This window comes from Nansenia antarctica (genome assembly GCF_963989245.1).
Source record: "Nansenia antarctica genome assembly, chromosome: 1".
Taxonomy (NCBI): domain Eukaryota; kingdom Metazoa; phylum Chordata; class Actinopteri; order Argentiniformes; family Microstomatidae; genus Nansenia; species Nansenia antarctica.
In genome coordinates this window covers 1,832,024-1,852,087 of record NC_137674.1, presented here as the reverse complement: position 1 = coordinate 1,852,087, position 20,064 = coordinate 1,832,024, and the positions used below count along the sequence as shown (strand labels likewise).

General features: G+C 45.7%; 1 protein-coding gene across 1 annotated transcript in view; it reads left to right on the top strand.

The window, feature by feature from the left end:
- klhdc3 (kelch domain containing 3) overlaps positions 1-20,064 on the top strand; it is a 36,128-nt gene that overhangs the window by 7,655 nt on the left and 8,409 nt on the right. Inside the window, exons 5-8 of the mRNA XM_080538234.1 lie at positions 140-211; positions 2,473-2,686; positions 4,102-4,188; positions 6,130-6,238. Coding sequence (XP_080394360.1) covers positions 140-211; positions 2,473-2,686; positions 4,102-4,188; positions 6,130-6,238 — 482 coding nt within the window. The remainder of the gene's footprint in view (positions 1-139; positions 212-2,472; positions 2,687-4,101; positions 4,189-6,129; positions 6,239-20,064) is intronic.

The window sequence follows — 20,064 nt, the reverse complement described above, 5'->3', positions numbered from 1 at the left end:
GTATTGATTTAATCAATGTATCACTGTCTTCAAAGCAAAAGCACACCTGATGACAATGAGATTCCCTTGTCCAACAAAGCCAAACTCTGACAACACATGGTGTGATCGATCCCCTGCTTGTCTCCTTCCTACCTTGCAGGCTGATTGTTTCTCCAACGACATCCACAAGCTGGACACCACCACCATGGGCTGGTCCTTAGTCAACGCAAGGGTGAGTTGAAACCACCGTCTTCTACCTTTCTACCTCTTCCTTCCTTCATCAAGACCAAACTTCAGATCATAGATTAGTGGTTCTCAAACCTCTCCTCAGGGACCCCCAGCTGCTCCTCATTGATCTGTTTCACCACCAGCAAGGCTATAATTTTAAACAGGGTGTTTACTATGAAACATCAGAATACATGTTACAAACTTATTCGCACACAAAGGCTTCCGTTGCTTAAGTCGACTTCCAGCAATGAGAGATGCTTGCGGTGTACTTGCCTCAGGCGGTGGTTAGCCAATGAGCCACACACGCAAGCCACGGGTTACATGTTTACAGCAAGTGAAAGATGCTCAGAAACGGCCCAAGCATTTTTGGCCAAAACAAATTCAGGCAGAAGGGTTAGGGTCTTTGGCAGTTGCACGTGTTGTCTTACCCTGTAAGAATGGCAACATTTTCTGGAATCAGAGGCGTTAGAAAAAAAGTGAGTAGGCGTACTGGTATACTGAAGGGAAAAGGGCTGGAGGTATGCCTTCTTCTAGCAGGTTTTTCATTCAGTTAGTGCCAAACACATTTTACATTTGTGATATGCTCTCAGCCGTGCATTAGTGTAAGAATAATTGCTCCCTAGACCAATCTTGACGTTACAAACATCACTCTTTCACCAGCCAGTATGGGTATGAGGTTATAACAGTTGATAGGGTGAGTGGAAAGTGAATGAATGAATGAATGAATGAATGAATGAATGAATGGTCTTTATTGTCATTGCTATAGTACAGGTACCAAACAACGACATTTGGGAGGGGTGGCTCCCCTGGTGCTAGGAAAGAAAGAAAAAAAAAAAAACTAAAATCACAAGAAGGGAAGGAGCTGGTTTACATAAATAAAGGCTATGTACACTATCCACTATACTATACTGTACAGATAAAACGACTAGGGTTGTCATATTGCACATAGTGTTATTGCACACTATTTTCACACATGATGCTTCCCTCCATGTCCTTCCTTTCCTTCACAGTTTGCATGGTCTGGTTTTTCATTGAGAAATGGGCGTTAAGCACTGCTGATGAAAGGGTGTGAATGAGTCAGCGCACGTGTAAGCTGGAAGCGGACAACTAATCACCTCAATAATGCTCAGCTGTGCTTACAGAGTTGTGTGAAGGACATGTGAAATGCCAATGCCGCTCCAGTAATCCACACATCAGGACAGCCCATGGACACTGTGTCCATTTCAAAGCTTAGTTCTAACGGTGTTCCTGAGCTTATCTATCAGTTTTTGACATATCTTAATATATCAACATTTCATTCGAGATCTAAAACATAGACCATCAGAGACCATGCAATGATCATGGGTAAACACTGAGTTGAGAGTCGGGCGAGAGAAAACTGTTATGCACTGTTTGAATTCAATATTTTATTTTATTTTTTCTTTCACACGAAATCCATTTGAGCATTTTAAATCCAGCATGTGAGCGATTCTGTCTTTGTTTGTTCCATGATCCCACTAGATGGCGCTGTTTACCTCAAATTGCCATCCTCTTAAGGAATTGCTTTTTGTTTGGAGAAGTTGATAGGCTATATATTAAAGTAGTAGCCTGCACACTCAAATGCTCCACTACACACCTTTATTACAAACTAAGACATGGTTTAGATCCTGAACGGATGTCAGGTGAGGTTTGTCTGTCTTCATTTGCAATAAAGGCACGTTTAAGTGAGCGAGCACTGCTTCAGTTGACCTTTTTCCGGCCGTGCACCCTAATATAATAATAATAAAAACGTTTATTTGTGTAGCGCTTTTCCTGCAAACGTTGCAGCTCAAAGTGCTCCAATCATTATATAATCATTATTTAATTATTTAGTCATTTAAGCAATATTAAAAAGATGGGTTTTTAGTCTTGACTTGAACATATTTGCTGAGGTTGCATCCCTAATGTTCCACAATTTGGGTGCATAAAATGTGGTACCAGCATCAGAAGACGTCATTTTAATTTTTAATTTTGCCATTTAGCAGACGCTTTTAATCCAAAGCGACTTACAATTACGAATTACAGGGACAGTCCCCCTGGAGTAACTGAGGGCTAAGTGCCTTACTCAAGGGCACACTAGTAGTGGTGTGGTTTCAGGCGGGATTTGAACTCACAACCTTCCAATCACAAGTCCAACTCACTATCCACTAGACCACCACTAGACCACCACTACCCCACCACCAAGACCTGAGAGCTCTATTAGGCTACTAGATCTTACAGTGTTCTCTCTGGGCTTCCTCCCGACAGGGCACCCCGGCGCGCTGGAGGGATTTCCACTCGGCCACCATCATCGGGACGAAGATGTTTGTGTTCGGGGGCCGAGCGGACCGCTTCGGGCCCTTCCACTCCAACAACGAGATCTACTGCAACAAGATCAAAGTGTTCGACACGGAGACCAACTCCTGGCTGAACTCCCCCACCGCTCAGCTACTGCCCGAGGGCCGCAGGAGTCACTCTGCCTGTGAGAGACACACACACACACACACACACACATACTGTACATACACATACTGTACATACACATATACACACACACACACACACACACACACACACACACACACACAGACATACATACATACATATACTTATATACACACATACTGTACATATATACACACACACACACATACATACATACATATACTTATATACACACAGACACACACACACACACACACACACACACACACACACACACACACACACACACAGCCTATACATGGACTACTAAATGTGTGCTCAGCATACTTTTCTGCATGTTTTGAATACTGAATGAGCTGGAAGTTAAGCAGCTGGAATATACATACATACATACATACATACATACATACATACATACATACATACATACATACATACATACATACATACATACATACATACATACATACATACATACATACATACATACATACAGTACATACATACATACATACATACATACATACATACATACATACAGTACATACATACATACATACGTACATACATACATACTTACATACATACATACATACATACATACATACATACAGTGCTCCATCCGTATTTGGAAAAGGAAGCCTTCTATCTTCTTTTGGCTCTTTATATTTCAACAGTTTTGGGCTAGAATTAGAGATTCTCAGCTTGAATTCAATGTTGTTTTCATTCACATCGGGTTTCACCATTTAGACATTTAGACAACCAAGAGGAAACGTAAGGCAATATGCCTCCAAACAAACAACAGCTGAAGGTGGTTGTACAGGCCTGGCAGAGCATCACCACAGAAAGATACCCAGCGTCTGATAGAGTCAAAGGGTTGCAGACTTCAGGCAGTTATTGCATGCAACTCACTGTGGACCAAATACTGAACATGAGTGTTTCATTTGGACATTTGCTAAATCTGTCCCATCACTTTTTTGAGTTGCCTGAAATAGAAAAAAAATGAATAGACTGCATACAAAGTGTTTTGATTTAATTTCAGAATGGTGGAACCAAATAAAAGCTGAGAATCTATTTTAGCCTCATAGTATTGTCTGATTAAATCACACTCAAAAATCATCACCTTTTGGAATATAGAGCCAAAGAAAATAAAAAAATAAAATGCTTCAACTGTCTATTACATATGTAGGTCACTGTGTGTGTATATATATATATATATATATATATATATATATATATATATAGATACACACACTTATTTTCAAACTATTAAGTTCCATTGGATTCCAGTGTGAGAGCTCAGTCATCTGAACTAGGGATTCACACAATGATTCAGTAAGACAACTTATTTCAATACAAGTCTCCAAATGAGTCTTGCTGTAAACTCAAATCTGTAAAAGTTGTTATATAATTTTTCTTTCTCTCTCTCTTATCTCCCCTCCTTTCTGACAGTCTCCTACAACGGGGAGCTGTACATATTCGGAGGCTACAACGCCCGTCTCGACCGACACTTCAACGACCTCTGGAAGTTCAATCCAGGTGAACTTAACCGTATTGTCATATTTATTTGTTTGGGCCCGTCGTGGTGCTGACAGTGTTTACCTCTGTGAGGGGAAGCGGTAGCGCCGGCGCCGGGGCTCATCTTGACCCACTTTCCCCTCCTCCTTCTCTGGAGAGAGAGACGTGCAGACGGTCCCCCTGCCCAGCCTCACACACATCCAGGGTTGCCAGATTGGGCGTATTCCCGCCCAATTGAGCTACTTATGATCACACTGCATGGGTGGCTTTTAGACTGCGGTTAGGCTGGAAAACAATCCCGTCTGGCAACACTGCACACATCCTCACCATGGTGACTGCCTGGTCACTGTAACTATGTGGAATATGAAACAGAGAGGATACCCCCCTGGCAAAGTTGTAAAAGGAAAAACTTCCTTTGAGTATCCTGTCTTTTACACAGTGCTTCCATTTCACAGTATGAAAGTCAAAACTACTGTTATTATATATACCTGGAGGGCTAATTGTCGGGGTTAGACATCTGTGAATTCAGATTATATAAAGATGGAGGAACTGATGGAAACTATGGCCCAGTCCAGAATCAACCTCTCCCTACTCCCTAGACACTAGATAAACTACCATCTATCTATAGACCTTTTGCTAGCATATCAGCCCAATAGAGCTCTCAGGTCTTCTGACGCTGGTTTTCTCTGCGTACCACATGTACAAAAGAAGAGATTTGGCGAGGCTGCATTCTCATTTTATGCACCCAGATTGTGGAATGCACTGCCAGTTTACATTAGGGATCATGCAACCTCAGCACATATGTTCAAGTCAAGACTAAAAACCCATCTTTTTAATATTGCCTTTAAATTACTAAATCATTACCGTAAATGATGATTATATAATGATTAAAGCACTTTGAGCTGCAACATGCAGGAAAGGTGCTATACAAATAAAAGTTTATTACATTATTAAATTAAATTAAATTAAATTATTATTATCCAAATCTTTTAGATGTCTCGCGTCTAGGGTGAAGAGGCAAGCAGTTCCTGAACAAAGCCTGTCTGGTATAATTGAACCCTCATTTATCCCTGCAATGTCAAAGCTCTCCACTAGAGGTCCCTTAATCATTGTCTGCTCACAATCAGTATACGTTGCCCGTTGCCATGGAGATGTAGTGATGCTGTTGCGTCCGTGAGTGTGTGGAGGTACATGGCCGCGTCCTTATATGGAATGATTGAGCGAAGCGCTGTCATTCATGTAGCACTCCAGCAGAGGAGAAGAGGGGATGTGGTTATTATGAGGTGAATACTTATGTGTTAAAAAAAAAGTCCTTTTGTCCTCTTTCATGTAGCTCTCTCTCTCTTTTTAATGTAACCCTCTTCCCTTTGCTTTGTTCGTGTACTAAATATAGAGAAGAAACTAAACGGATGGAAGTACGATTCAGGGGGTAGATCAGGTTTATAGAACATTTATTTATTTATTTTGTTACGACACAGCCCATAATACACCTGTACCATGAGACACAATGTTTCATTGGAGCTATTTATAGACAGCATCACTATACCAACTCTACTGTCTCTGTACAGTACGTTGCAGTTTAACAACTCATGGGGATCTGTGAGACGGTCTAGACCACATGTGAGAGAAGCACGTCTGTAAGGCGAGTCTCTCTTGAAGCAGTGTAGTTTTACGCCTCAAGTCGATTTTACCTCGCCAGCGTTGCGGAGAAATAAGCACATAATATAACATATAAATGATCTCAATCATCCTTAAATGAAGTAATTAAGTAAGAATAAGCAAAAGAATTGGAGAATGCTGTTATTAACTTTGCTGCTTAACATGGCATGCTATGGTGTGTGTGAATATTGATTTGGCTTTATGTCTACTGTACATTTATACTGTATGTTTCTCCCTTGTGTGTGTGTGTGTGTGTGTGTGTGTGTGTGTGTCTGCGTGCATGTGCGTGTGTGTGCTCTACAGAGGCATTCACCTGGAGGAAGATCGAGCCCAGAGGTAAAGGGCCGTGTCCGCGGAGGAGACAGTGCTGTTGCATGGTGGGAGATCGCATCATCCTATTTGGAGGAACCAGGTATGACATTATACTTTGTCATTTCAGTGATCTTACGGGCAATTAAAACTAAGTATTTTGGAGTGTTCGCCCTACAGAATCTCTTCAATTAATTACAGTATATTCCGCAAGATTCGGTAGGTATGCATCACTTATGAATGTCTGAATGAGCTTAGTTTAACTGTCTTACCCCCATTTTAACCCCCAAAACATGAGGTTGTTTTAGTCCATTGTTCATGAACAATGTCATTTGTAAGCAAACCCCTTAAAACGTGTTTTAGTGCATCATCTGTATAGTATCCACTCCAAACCAAAAAAAAAGCTTGTGAAGACGAAACGACGTTGAAGTAGTGTTCCGCTTTTATTACCTCTGGTTTTTAGTTTCCAAACTGTGATTTATGTAGAACAACACTCAGACTCTGTACAGTATACGGTAGGAATAGACCGAGACTCCCTTTCATCATGCAGAGAGTGGAGACAGTGGAGACAGTGGAACCGGCTTCTGGTAGATTGGCCTCTCTGATAGCCCCTGGCTGGATGATGATGGTGCTGGGGGCGGGGGGGTGTTAGTAGGGGGGCGGTGCCTCTTTAGCCTGGGGACGGTCGGTCCCCCCCCCCCCCCTGACCAGTAGCAGTGTAGCGAGGTAGTTAACGCTGTTGGCATGGTCCAGGAGCACGGAGGCTGTGTTATCAGGGAGGCCGGTGTTATCAGCTGAACCCCGCTGGGCCAGCCTGATTGTGCGGCCGGAGGAGGCTGGGGATAAGAGCTCTGAGCCCGCTGTCTTGCAGCCTCCCCGGCCCTGGCCGGATTAATTGTCTACCGCACCGCTGCTCACTTACTTACAGCACAGCGAGCAACAGACCCCTAATATACAACGAGCCACCCCTAACACTGCTGTCGCTGTTCTGCATAGCCGACATCTCAAAGACTCCTCCTTGACTGACGTTACTGCTAGTTAGATGATTGGAAACAAAATAAAAAGGGGAACTTTTTGCCTCGAATTCTGTCATGTCTTTGGGGTTGCATGCATACTAACAGTTGGGGAAAGTAGAAAGTATGATTGATTGATTGATTTTTATTTGGGTAATAAATACAGACAGTACATCCCAGAGGATGTAAAAGCGTAACTGAAACACTTGTTTCCAACGTGGTCCTCGTCGGTAGAGGAAGAACAACAAAGACAAGAACATACACTGAGAAACATACAAAGAGCATATGATACACAAGAACATACACTGAGAAACATACAAAGAGCATATGATACACAAGAACATACACTGAGAAACATACAAAGAGCATATGATACACAATAACATACACTGAGAAACATACAAAGAGCATATGATACACAAGAACATACAGTGAGAAACGTACAAAGAGCATATGATACACAAGAACATACACTGAGAAACATACAAAGAGCATATGATACACAAGAACATACAAGATACAATCAGAACACAGTTTGTCATTCTTTACACAACAACACACAACAACGTAGTACACTTTGTTAGACAAGGGCCTGTGTCTCATCAGGAGGAATTGTCGTCTTGGGTCTCAGGCGTAAAAACTCATCTGCGGTGATCGACTCTCGCAGGTGGTAGAGAACGATAACGATAGTGCACTTATGTTGGGAACTATGTGTGAGCTAATAGGCCCTCTATCATCTCGGTTGACCTCTGTTATAAGGGGGGGGGTGGGGGGTCTGGAGTCTAAACTAATGGAGTTTAGGAAGTAATTTTGTTGTTTGCAGTGGAGAGCAACACTGTGATTATTATTGAAAATACTTGGTGCTGTGTTGTGTTTTCCCTTGGGATTATGCCAGGATTGTCTTACAGGAGTCATGACTTCCTGTCCAGAGGAGTAGATAGGGGGCTGAGGCTGGACTGGGGGGGCGGGGGTGGGGTGGGGGGGGGGGTTGGGGTTGTTGTCTGACCGACCGACGGAGGAAACACTGCCACCCCCCCCCACCCCCCATCTCAGTCATGATGACCTGGGTGGCATAGAGGGAGGAGGGGGGGGGGTCCTGTGGCAGGTTTACTGTGGACACAGGCCTTCATCATCCCCCTCTTTACCTCTTCATTATAATGTGTACACACACACACGCACACACACACACACACACACACACACATACACACAGACACACACACAAACTACTGAATGTGTGCATACTCCTCTTGAGTTTTTACCTTTTCATTATAATGTGTACACACACACACACACACACACATATACACACACACACACACACACACACACACACACACACTTACATGAACTACTGAATGTGTGGTCAGCATACTCCTCTTGAGTTATTTTGGCCATTTCCAGATCGGTGGTTGTTGGGTGGTTTGAGTGTCCAGCGGTGCGTCTATCACTCTGTATCGCGGTGCGTCTGTCTGTCTGTCTGTTTGAGCGTTTGTTTCCAGTTACTGTACAAATTGGAGCATGATCCCTACAAGCCCTTGCAGCAAGTCGGCCACACAGAGGTTCGTTCTGGTTAGGTTGTTTTTGTTTACACTGGGACTCTTAAGGCTCTTACACACAGGAACTCTCATAAACAAACACACACACACACACACACACACACACACACACACACACACACACACACACACACACCCTGACCAAGGAACCCTAGTCAATACAATTGTTTATTTACTTTCCCACTTCTTCTTTGTTTGGCCAAGGAAAAAGTGAAAGTGTGACCCCCCCCTAGAATCATCTTCCTGTCTGGGTTCGTTCTGTGTTCGAAACCTTTCCTGGTTTAATATCGACTCAGTTGAGGGGAAAAAAGACTCAACTCAACTTCTCTGAAAAAGAGAAGAAAGTATATTTTCATTATGACGGGATTCTCCCATCTCTAGGCCTGGTGTCTTTGGGAAACACCACCTCCGCTCCAAAGCCAATCAGCGTCTCCTGTCCGCCGTGTTTATTTATTAGGGCTTAATGACTTAGAGACCAATTATCAAGGCTAAAGAGTTATTTGTATCTGTCTCAATAAAATTGACAAACGCCCGCGCGGGGCTATTATGAATTACCTCGGAGGGACACCTTGCTTGTATTCTTTGCGGATTTCCTCGTTTTAGCGAAGACGCCAGAGGAAATGGGCGTCCAGATTTACGACGGCCTCTTTGTGCCCTGGGAAGATGGGGAACTATCTGACTGATCCAAAACAGAACCCCTCTGTTGATATTTATTCCCGGTTTTATGATATTTACTTTAACTTGCAGGAATGTGTTGGGTAATAATTTATTGCTTTAGTGAAGCACAATAAAACTATTAGGCCTCAAGGCTACGCTGTGTTCAGAGCTGGTCCCACTCAGGACTGGACTGGGCCTCAAGGCTACGCTGTGTTCAGAGTTGGTCCCACTCAGGACCGGACTGAGCAGTGTGTGGTAGGTGTCTCAAGGCTACGCTGTGTTCAGAGTTGGTCCCACTCAGGACTGGACTGAGCAGTGTGTGGTAGGTGTCTCAAGGCTACGCTGTGTTCAGAGTTGGTCCCACTCAGGACTGGACTGAGCAGTGTGTGGTAGGTGTCTGTGTTCAGAGCTGGTCCCACTCAGGACTGGACTGAGCAGTGTGTGGTAGGTGTCTGTGTTCAGAGCTGGTCCCACTCAGGACTGGACTGAGCAGTGTGTGGTAGGTGTCTCAAGGCTACGCTGTGTTCAGAGTTGGTCCCACTCAGGACTGGACTGAGCAGTGTGTGGTAGGTGTCTGTGTTCAGAGCTGGTCCCACTCAGGACTGGACTGAGCAGTGTGTGGTAGGTGTCTGTGTTCAGAGCTGGTCCCACTCAGGACTGGACTGAGCAGTGTGTGGTAGGTGTCTGTGTTCAGAGCTGGTCCCACTCAGGACTGGACTGAGCAGTGTGTGGTAGGTGTCTGTGTTCAGAGCTGGTCCCACTCAGGACTGGACTGAGCAGTGTGTTGAGGACGTCCCTCAGCTGTGTTCAGAGTTGGTCCCACTCAGGACTGGACTGAGCAGTGTGTTGTTAGGCCTCAAGGCTACGCTGTGTTCAGAGCTGGTCCCACTCAGGACCGGACTGAGCAGTGTGTGGTAGGTGTCTGGGAAACTCCAACTGCCAATATGAACATTAGAAGCTTTAGTTTGGCTACGACCACGTTCCACGTTCCCCAGTCTGTCTGTGTGGAGAAGTGTAAACAGCAATGCCTTTTCCTGTCCTTTTTTTTTTTGCTACTTTCAGAAAGTTTGATGTAGAAAAATATGCTTCTTTAGATTTTTTGCGATGTGCTAAACGGTACTTTAGCAAACCGTCAGTTTCTCTGAGATGGTGTGAAATATCTTTGTTTTTGCTTCTCATTATTAATTGATTTAGTGCAGTTTGTTTCGAGGTGTGTGTGTGTGTGTGTGTGTGTGTGTACGTAAATTCCTCCATGGGGGCAGGGTGGGGGGGTGGGGCTCCTCTGTGCTCTGTGTGGATGACAGACTGGGTGTTAGTGGACAGTCTCTTCAATGCCACTTCCACCAGTGTAAACGGGCCTGCTGGGCTGCAGAGAGGCGCGAAATGCTGCTGCCCCCCCACCCCTGATTTATGACCTGTGGGAGCCTCGTCTCACGGGGTGCAACTCGATCTGACCCTCTCTGCGGCTCTGCTCAACTCATTTACTGAGACCTGCTCGACGCACATGAGTGGCTCCACCTGCACTGACCTTCACCTCCACACCACCAGCACACTGACCCGCCCAGAACCAGCCTTGCTGCTCAACACAGACTGTTACTGTAGTACGTCTGCACACCCAACATGTCCTCACTGACCACCAGAGGAGAGTCGTCACACGGGGGTTGCCAGGGTTGCCAAATTCCCGTATGTTTTTGGGAAGCTTTCCGATAATTCCCAACGTTTCCATATCGAAACCCATAGGGAAACTTTGGAAATTACGGGAATTTTGACCGTTCCTTACTTTAACCGTCCTGGTGTTGACCCCCAGCATCTCTGGCCACTGGTCTAAAACATCCTTTCACCGCCTGTGAGCTGTGACACTGCAAATATTCTTCCTAAAGTCTATTGGGTCACTTGTGCTTGTTGGACCATCCTCTCTTTTTTTTGGCTGTTATTTCCTGTTGGTGTGGTCAGGTGGTCCTGTTGTGGTGTGCGAGAGCCAAGTCCGTGGAGTATTAATAGGCTTTAATGGATTAAACCGACTTTTTTCTGTCGTAAAAGCGACACCTGTTAGAAAGTAAGGTCCCGTCGAGCGAATGCGCTCATCCTGGCAGCCGCCGGTCGTCTGTGTCGTCTGTGTCTGTTGTACCACGGGGGCCGCGTTGGGATATATCGGGACGCGTCCCGAGGTTGGGGACGGGGCATCCTCCAGAGGGGCCAGGATGTGAACAAGAATGTGACAGATTGGCGTGCTGGGAGCGGACAGCTTGAGACCTGTGACTGGGCGATGACCTAGCTTTGCTTTGTGTGTGTGTGTGTGTTTAGTTCTGCTGTGCTTTTTTCGGCGGGTGCTGTGACTCGGAATTCTGAGGATAATGTTGTCCTGATTTGGTCCTTGTTGTCCACCACGTCAGCTGTTCTTCCTGTACACGCCTACCGGTGTGTCGGGGCTCGTCATCACACAGACAGTTAAACGCAGGCTCTCTTTCTAGCATTTTAGAGCCTTATCCTCTCTGGGTTTGAATCTAAATATCAGTTTGCTGTAAATATCCAGAGATCGAAACTTTCAATAAAAATACAGATATCTTGTATATTTGTGTTCTGTATGTATCAAAAAAGTGAAAAATACCACCGCTCATCCGTGATCAGACTTAGCTGAGGCGCTGGAACTGAAGAGGATCAATGGAGTGCCAAAAACAGCATCCCCACACTCAAATCTGTGCAAAGAAAATGTGGTTTATTGCGCAAGCTTTCGGTCATAGACCTTCTTCAGGATCATGGTCTGTATGTATCAAAACCTCTGGGTGATTCATATTGACTGGGACAACTAGAAATGTCACACCACCGAAATGTAGATGAGTCAGTTGTCATGGCCTGTGTCATTGTTCAAGCCCCCCAGTCTATATGCACGATGTCTTGTCATGTAATCTCTTGTCTGATGAAGGTCATGAATCTGAACAGTAATGTTTGTAATCTAAGCTAAATAAAATCATATATTTTTTTCCCCTATTGACAAAGTGGTGCTCTCTCTTCCACGATCATAAATAGATTATTTATTTAAGGCTGCACTATTCCCTCTTCTTTTCGTATTATTTCAAAACACTAAAACCCCTTTCTCAAGAATAAGTCACATGCCATAATCCTAGACGTCATTTTTAAAAACCCTGAGATGTCCCGCTGGGCTTCCGTAGACGCTCCAGCCTATCCTGGGCTTCCGTAGACGCTCCAGCCTATCCTGGGCTTCCGTAGACGCTCCAGCCTATCCTGTCGTCTCGGAGGGGCTCAGTGTAGTTGTTGTCAGGTGTCATGTGTTCATGACTCACTACTCCTCCTGTAGGGCTGACGTCAAGTGTTGTTCACGTACTACACACACACACACAGGCATACGCACGCACACACACACACACAGGCATACGCACACACACACACACACACAGGCATACGCACGCACACACACACACACAGGCATACGCACACACACATACACGCACGTGCTCATACACACACACACACACACACACAGACGCACGCACACATGCACGCACGTGCTCATACACACTTACACACACACACACAGGCATACGCACACACACTCACACACACACACACACACACACACACACACACACACAGGCAAATTTCTGACTCACCACCCGTTGGATTGTGCGCATACACATACACACACATGCACGCACGTGCTCATACACACACACACAGACACACACACTTGCTAATTTCTGACTCACCAACCGTTGGACATGAGCCCCTTTTGGCTGAAAGACGATTGTCTCGTGCGATCGAGTGGATACGAAGGTGTCTGATGACTGCAGGCTGCAGATACTATAGATACTATAAGGTATTATAAGATGATACTATAGTATCAACCTATAAGATTAAGTTCTCTTTAGTATGTTTGGATGCTTCGGGGCTCTCAGCATGATGCTTTTTTGTTATTAGATGCACTTAAGATCTTAACATATTAACGGTCGAGCTGTTTCTCTCTGTGTACAGTTTCAAATGTAGCATAGGCTAATTGTAGTTCTAGGGGCTCCTTTGGTTGGTTAAAGTAGTTAAAAATGACAAAACATTTGTCAAAGATCTGAATCCCTCCTAAAACGGACTCTTCCTTGTAATCTCTCTCCACTAGAGAGAGGGTTTAGTAGAGAGGTAAGGGATTAGGGGTGAACAGGGGGGTTGACAGACCCCCAGAGTTCATATGAGGACCACAGAAGAAGTAATCTCTCAGGTAGCCAAAACATCCCAGTCCCGGGCCTTGGGCTTTAATCCCCCAGTACCTCACCACCACAACCTCCTCCATGATATTTAATCAGCAAAGAAACCTCACACTGCACATTTTAAGCACAACAGCAGGGTGCTTAAAGTTGAGCTCAAGGTCTGTAGCTAGCTATGCAATCTAGGGGTGTGTTTAGGTGGATCAGAGAGGTCAGAAAGTGTTAGAGCCTCTATCAGCAACTTGGCTCTACCGCGTCTTATCAGCAGGCTTGGAAGGCCTGATTTCAGTGGTCCAGCTGGACTGGAGTGTGGCCCATTATCGCTGTTTAACGTGAGGGTTCAAAGGGTAGACGAAACACAGAAGTGTTAGGCTGAGGTGTACCCAATGCCAAAGTGCGCCCCCTTTTTCCTTTCAGGAGTTTATAAAGCAGTGCAGGTCTGGTACCCATGAGTGTGTTTGCGGTTGTATCTATTATACGTCTGCTTAGCTTTGTTGTATCAAGGCTTATGATTGGTTGTGATGTCGTCGGTTTAGACTTGCATAGGCTTTGAATACCCGATCTGGGCTTATTTAGGCTTCTTTGAATACCTATCAACGCCCCCCTCCCCTGCATTTTGATTTCACTTAACACATTCTGCTGCTCTCACAAGGTCAAGAGGGTAGGGTGCAGAAGTTTCCGCGCTCCCGAGCGTGCACGTGCGTTTAGTGGGGCCTGAGATATAACTTGTCAAACAGGGGATGACCCCAGCAGGAAGTGAGGTGTCCCGCGCGTGCCCCCGGGGCAGCAGAGAGACACGTCTGATTTACTCTTCAAGGACAGAACTTCTGATAGTATTTCAACCGCATCTGAACCCTACTTAACTCACCCGAACCGACTGTATACGTTACAATTATACACAAAGTGTTTGTGGGGTTGAGTGTCACTCTGAGGACCAAATAAACAGCCTTGTTTTCGAGTGACATGTTGTGATGCTGTTGACTTTCAGTTGACATGTGTGGACATACCCCAGTTTGCCCTGTTTCTCCTTGGTTTACCTTTCTGTCAGAACTAGATATGAACACAGCAGCTCTGTGCTGGGCTTAGAAACAGACCCTATGTGAACAGAGGTGTGACTACTAGTGTTGCACGATGTAGCGGTTTTTACAAAGGTATCACGATACCCAACTTTTAAAAAGATTCTATGCCAATAGAATCGAGAATTGCCAAGACAATTGAGAACCTTTGTTTGTTTGTTTTTCCAGCCTTTTTTTAATCGCGTGACGCAATATTTACTTTGAGCCATGCAGAATATTATTTTCGAAGTGTAATTTGTCTATATGCTCACGGGGGTCGGGGGGGCAGTGCGCCCTGGCGTGTATAGTGAGAATGTGGCTGGGAAAGAGGACATTAAACAATCACACACGCGACGTTGACGACGAGGAAAGAGAAGGATGGAAGCAGCCAGTGTGATGCCGGCCGTCCACAGCTAGTTGATAAAAAGGACGCCAGAATTGAAATCTGCGTAGAGACTTTGCGTAGAGCCAATGATGATAATAATAATACATTAGACTTATATAGTGCTTTTCTAGATACTCAAAGACGCTTTACAAACTGAAAAGATTGAAGAAACAAACAAAAAAAAGTATAGGGGTCTAATACATTTTTAGATTACTAAATCTAAGTGTCTTTGTAGGACAATCTACTCTCTACACTGCAATCACACCTAGATTTCGGGCGGAGAAGCGGCGAATAAGCAGCGCCGGCATCCTCTCTCGACCGGCAATGATGACGTCGAGTCGACCGAAACCACAAAGCCTGTTTGTATAAGATATCACAAGGCCACGCAGTCAAAGGGAGACAACACATTACACTTAGCAAAGCCTCAATTCCATAGAATTGAAAGTCACTGAAGCCGTTGTACCGGAGAACAGAACGTCAAGAACGTAGATTGAAAAGGCTCCACTGTGGAGAGCAGGATGGAATAGTGCCCTCTTAAAAGGTAGGCCGACATCTAGACCACTCAGCCCCAAACAGAAGGCTTACATCTAGCTTCTTCATCAGCGTCTTTGTCACCGCTTCCTACTGCGTCGGCTGACCTTGACGCCTGTCTTATAGCCGTACTATAATAGAACCGTGGGCTCGGGGAGGAAGTTTGTTATTCGTCCATTGACGCAGCCACCGGGGAGCATTTGAAAACCACTCTCCGCTTTTTTTCTTATGTTAACCAGCTGTGTTCCAAGGCCGTGGAACTTTAAGCCTTTATCTACACTTCTTCTTCCTTGCTTTTTAACACGTATATTGAGTGAGACAGCCAGATAAAAAAAGCACTCATTTTCAAGCATGAGCTGTTTGTGTGTACTGTGTGTTTTTCCTCCTGATACCCACCGCTAGTTCAGACAGAACTTTGTCTACCGGAGTCGCAATTTGAGACAAGGTTTCTTCAGACCTGCCATCTTTTCTTCCCATCTAATCTCAACGCTGGACGTCTCTCAGAGAGGCCAGCTGTAGTTGGCGTCTCTGCCTCTACCTCCACCTGGGGCTTAACTCAACACCGCTTGCCTAATCCAGGGCCCAGCCACTACCCAGGAGGGACAGTTAAGATAGTTAACTAAGGAGAGGCTTTAGGCTGGCTGAGATTAGGACAGGAGAGATGGAACCTCTGGAGGAATGTTAAAGGATAAAACCTCAATTAGAGGATCACAATGATTATTTGGAAGAAACTTCTAGGCTACATCTTCTAAAAGCATTTATGAGAGTCTTAAAGGCATGATCGGTCGTACACTGGGAGCACACCTCTGATCTCATGATTAAATTACCTTAACTAGTGACGGTATAGCTAGTTAGTGATCTACTGTACCTGGCCTATTTCATTGTTAGACATGTATTGGTTTATATTCACCTATCAGGGGTTTGCTGGCCCAAGATCGTATGTGTGTATTGTGGTGCCAGGGTAGATAATGCGTTAAAAAAACACTTTTAACTAACCATCAGGTCGCGTTGTCCGCCTGGCCCTCCCTGATAAGCTTCCGCAACAGGAAGTTATATTGCATGATGAGTTCCTGTCGGCCTGAGTGCTCCTGCTTGTCAGGAAGTGGACAGGGTTAAAGGCTCTAAGATCAAATCCCTCCAAGAATGAGGATACGGCCGATAAAAAGGCCCAGAGAGGCTTGATTAAGGCATGACTTCATTCGCACAGCAAAGAAGCAAATGAAGGTGTCACTTGATGGAATTTCCTCCTCCTCTTCCTCCTCCTCCTCCTTTCAACTCATGTTAGTGTTTAGGGGGGCAGGCTGGAAAGTGGTTCTCAGAATCAGTAGGAATTACACACACACTCACACACACACTGTGGAGAACTTAGTTTTTTTTCCCTCAAGCTGTTTTGTGGTCTCTCGTTAAAGTTTTAGGGTTCCTTCACATGAGGAGTTCAGAGACTGAGGTGTGGGAGAAGGTGAGGCGAAGCAAGCCGGAAAACGTTGCTGGAAAAAAACACGGCAATTAGATGCCCTTGGTCAGCGTTGTTTTAACAGCGAGCCAGTGTTTACGTAGGGGGAGGGGGGGGGGGGGGGGGGGTTCCTGAGACTTCAGTGGGGGACTGGGAAACTATTCTACTTTAGGGGGAGGAGCACTTTCACACTTAATGATACTTTACTGATCGCGTAACAAAACGACCTATTAAACACCAGGAGACCACATAAACTCACACTCCAGGACGTTCCCGCTTCAGACCGTCCTGCCGCTACCAGTGCCCTCTCTCTCTCCTTCTTTCTCTCTCCCTCTATCTGTCTCCCCCTCTCTCCATTTGTCTTCCTCTCTCTCTCCCTCTCCCTCTCTTTCTCTATCTCTCTCCCCCTCTCTCCATTTCTCTTCCTCTCTCTCTCCCTCTCTCTCAGGTGATTAGCCTAGGGTGACCCCCATTCCCCCCACTAATGTTCTGCTCAATTTCACATCCAACAGTGTCTTTTTTATGAGCACGCGAGAACCACCGGACCTGACGGACGCCACCTCTTCTCCTCTCTCTCTCCGCTGCTTCTGTTAGGTTGTCTTGCTTATCAGCTTCCCTTCACGCGTCAACCTCCAAGCACTAAAGACCCCATACCTGCCTCCCTCTGTGTGTGTGTGCGATCGCATGGTAACTGGGGAGCTACCGAGGAGGAGGGGTGCTCGTAATAGAGCGGCTACCCTTCGTGGGCTGCTGTTGGACTGACATGGTCAGTCGTCTCAGAGTCCCAAGCCCAAACCAAGACAACCCTATGAGGTCACCCTATCAGGGTGTATGCCCCTGTTCACCACCGACGTTAGTGCGCAATGTCCCTGCGTGACGCTCAGATGTGGGTACCAGGCCCAGTGTTTGTTTATACCCTCTACAGTAGTCGTGTGGTCCAGAACGTGGGTGCGTTGCATTTGTAGGTGGTTCCCCTCAGACAGAGGCTCGATATAGGCAGATACGGGCTAGATACGGCCTGTCGGCAGAATGAAGGTGCTCCGTGTGTGCGGGTGTTAGACAGATCTATAACTTGAGTAGGACTTGGGGTGGTGATGCTATGAGACTGACACCTCCCTTTTGCACTGTTCCTATTTTCTGTAGCGGTTGACGACTATATTATGACTTGTTTTTACAGTTATTTGTACTTTTTTGGCACTCTATTAATACTCTTCAGTTCCAGCACCTCATCAAAGTCTGATCGCCAATGAGCGGTGGTATTTTCACTATTTGGACTGTTATTTATACTGAAAACATGCTTCATAGGGCTGAATTCACACTGGACAACGTTTTCAGTTGCCTGTACGGACATTGGACGAAGATACAAAGTTGTGTATTGCCTGTATGGACATTGCACGAAGATACAAAGTTGTGTAGAGATGCTGTAGTTTCGATGTGCCACATTATTAATCGAATTTACTTTCATTTCAGAAATGAGACGATTGAATTCTTCCGTGCACTGCTTGTTACCCTGTTTTTGGGGGTGTTGTCACGTTAGCAGAGCAGCACTGCTCTTCGGGGCGTTAGTTCATAGGGCACGTTTGATTAGCATCGCAGCGCGGGTCCGTCCGATAAAAGATAAATAAACATGAGCGTGAGTTGCTAATAGTAACGGATCGCAGCAGGTCCAAGCGTGATAGGGAGACGCAGTAGAGCCAGTCTTGGGAAGGTGGGGAGGGGGGGTTCTGATAGGGAGACGGAGTAGCCGGTCCTGGGAGGTGGGGGGGGGGGGGGTTCTGATAAAGGGGTCCTGCTGTAAGCCAGGGTGGGTGACCTCCTGGGGGTAGGGAGACGTAATGAGTTCCCCAGCTGGCCCCCCCGGGACCCCTGGGCTCGTGCTCCGCGCCTCTCCTGGCTGCTTTAAAATGCCACCCCTGTTTGTTTAGGCAAGATTAGCAACGTAAAACCCTTACTACATCCTGGACATGCAGCGAGAGAGGGAGAGACGGAGGGAGGAGGAGAGGAGAGGGGGAGAGAGAGGTTGAAAGAGAGAGAGATTGATGGAAGGAGAGAGGGAGTGGTTGTGTTCGACGTGTGTGTGTGTGATGGAGGGGGGGGGGAAAGCAAACAGGTGGGGTGGAGAGGGAATGAAAGAAGGGAGGACAGGAAAGCTACACAAGTACTAGAGGTAAATAAAAATAAATAAATAATAAATGGACTGACTTATAGGCTATAGCGCCTTATTCCAAAGCGCTTTTAAATGGCATCTCATTCACCCATTCAAACACCAATGGCAGCAAGCTACCATGCAAGGCGCCGGCCCACTCATTGGGAGCAATTTGGGGTTAAGTGTCTTGCCCAAGGACACCTCGACATGTGGCCAGCCAGGGCTCGAACTGCCGATTTGCCGACCTTGCGATCATAAGACGCCGGCTCTACCTCCTGCGCCACAGCCGCCCCTATAGGTAGGCTGATGCAAGAGAAAGATGTGGACTATTTCAGGTTGATTGTTGATTCATTTGTTTGAAATCTTTCCTCATGCGTGGTGGAATGCATGCAACCTTCCTGATTTGAGTAAATCACTAATTACCAGTATAACCCCATTCACAAAATAACCCCATTCTAATAATTCCATGGAATTTACCTGGTAAGGGACATGTGTGAACGGGATTTACAGGGAAATTCGCTCAGGCATTTTCCCTGGTCAGGACCATGTGTGATTCCATGGAATTTACAGGGAAGGCTGAGGTGTGAACAGAAGCCTGAACATTGCCTGGTCCGGCAGATAAAGGGTTACGTATGTCTGACACAAGTCTTTTCACGTGGAACAAGTTAACCAATCACAGCAATTCGTTTTGTGATATTGACACATTACGGAGCACCCATATGATCTACTCCCACAGCTGTCCTGCATCGCGCAATCAGCAGGGAGCCCGCAGGGCGGAGCGCATAAGAACTGGCCCAGACCCCGTTAGTGTGTGTGTGTGTGTGTGTGTGTGAGTGTGTGAGTGTGTGTGTGTGTGTGTGTACTATAGCAATGACAAATAAAGACCATTCATTCAACTGGCCCAGACCCCGAATATCGC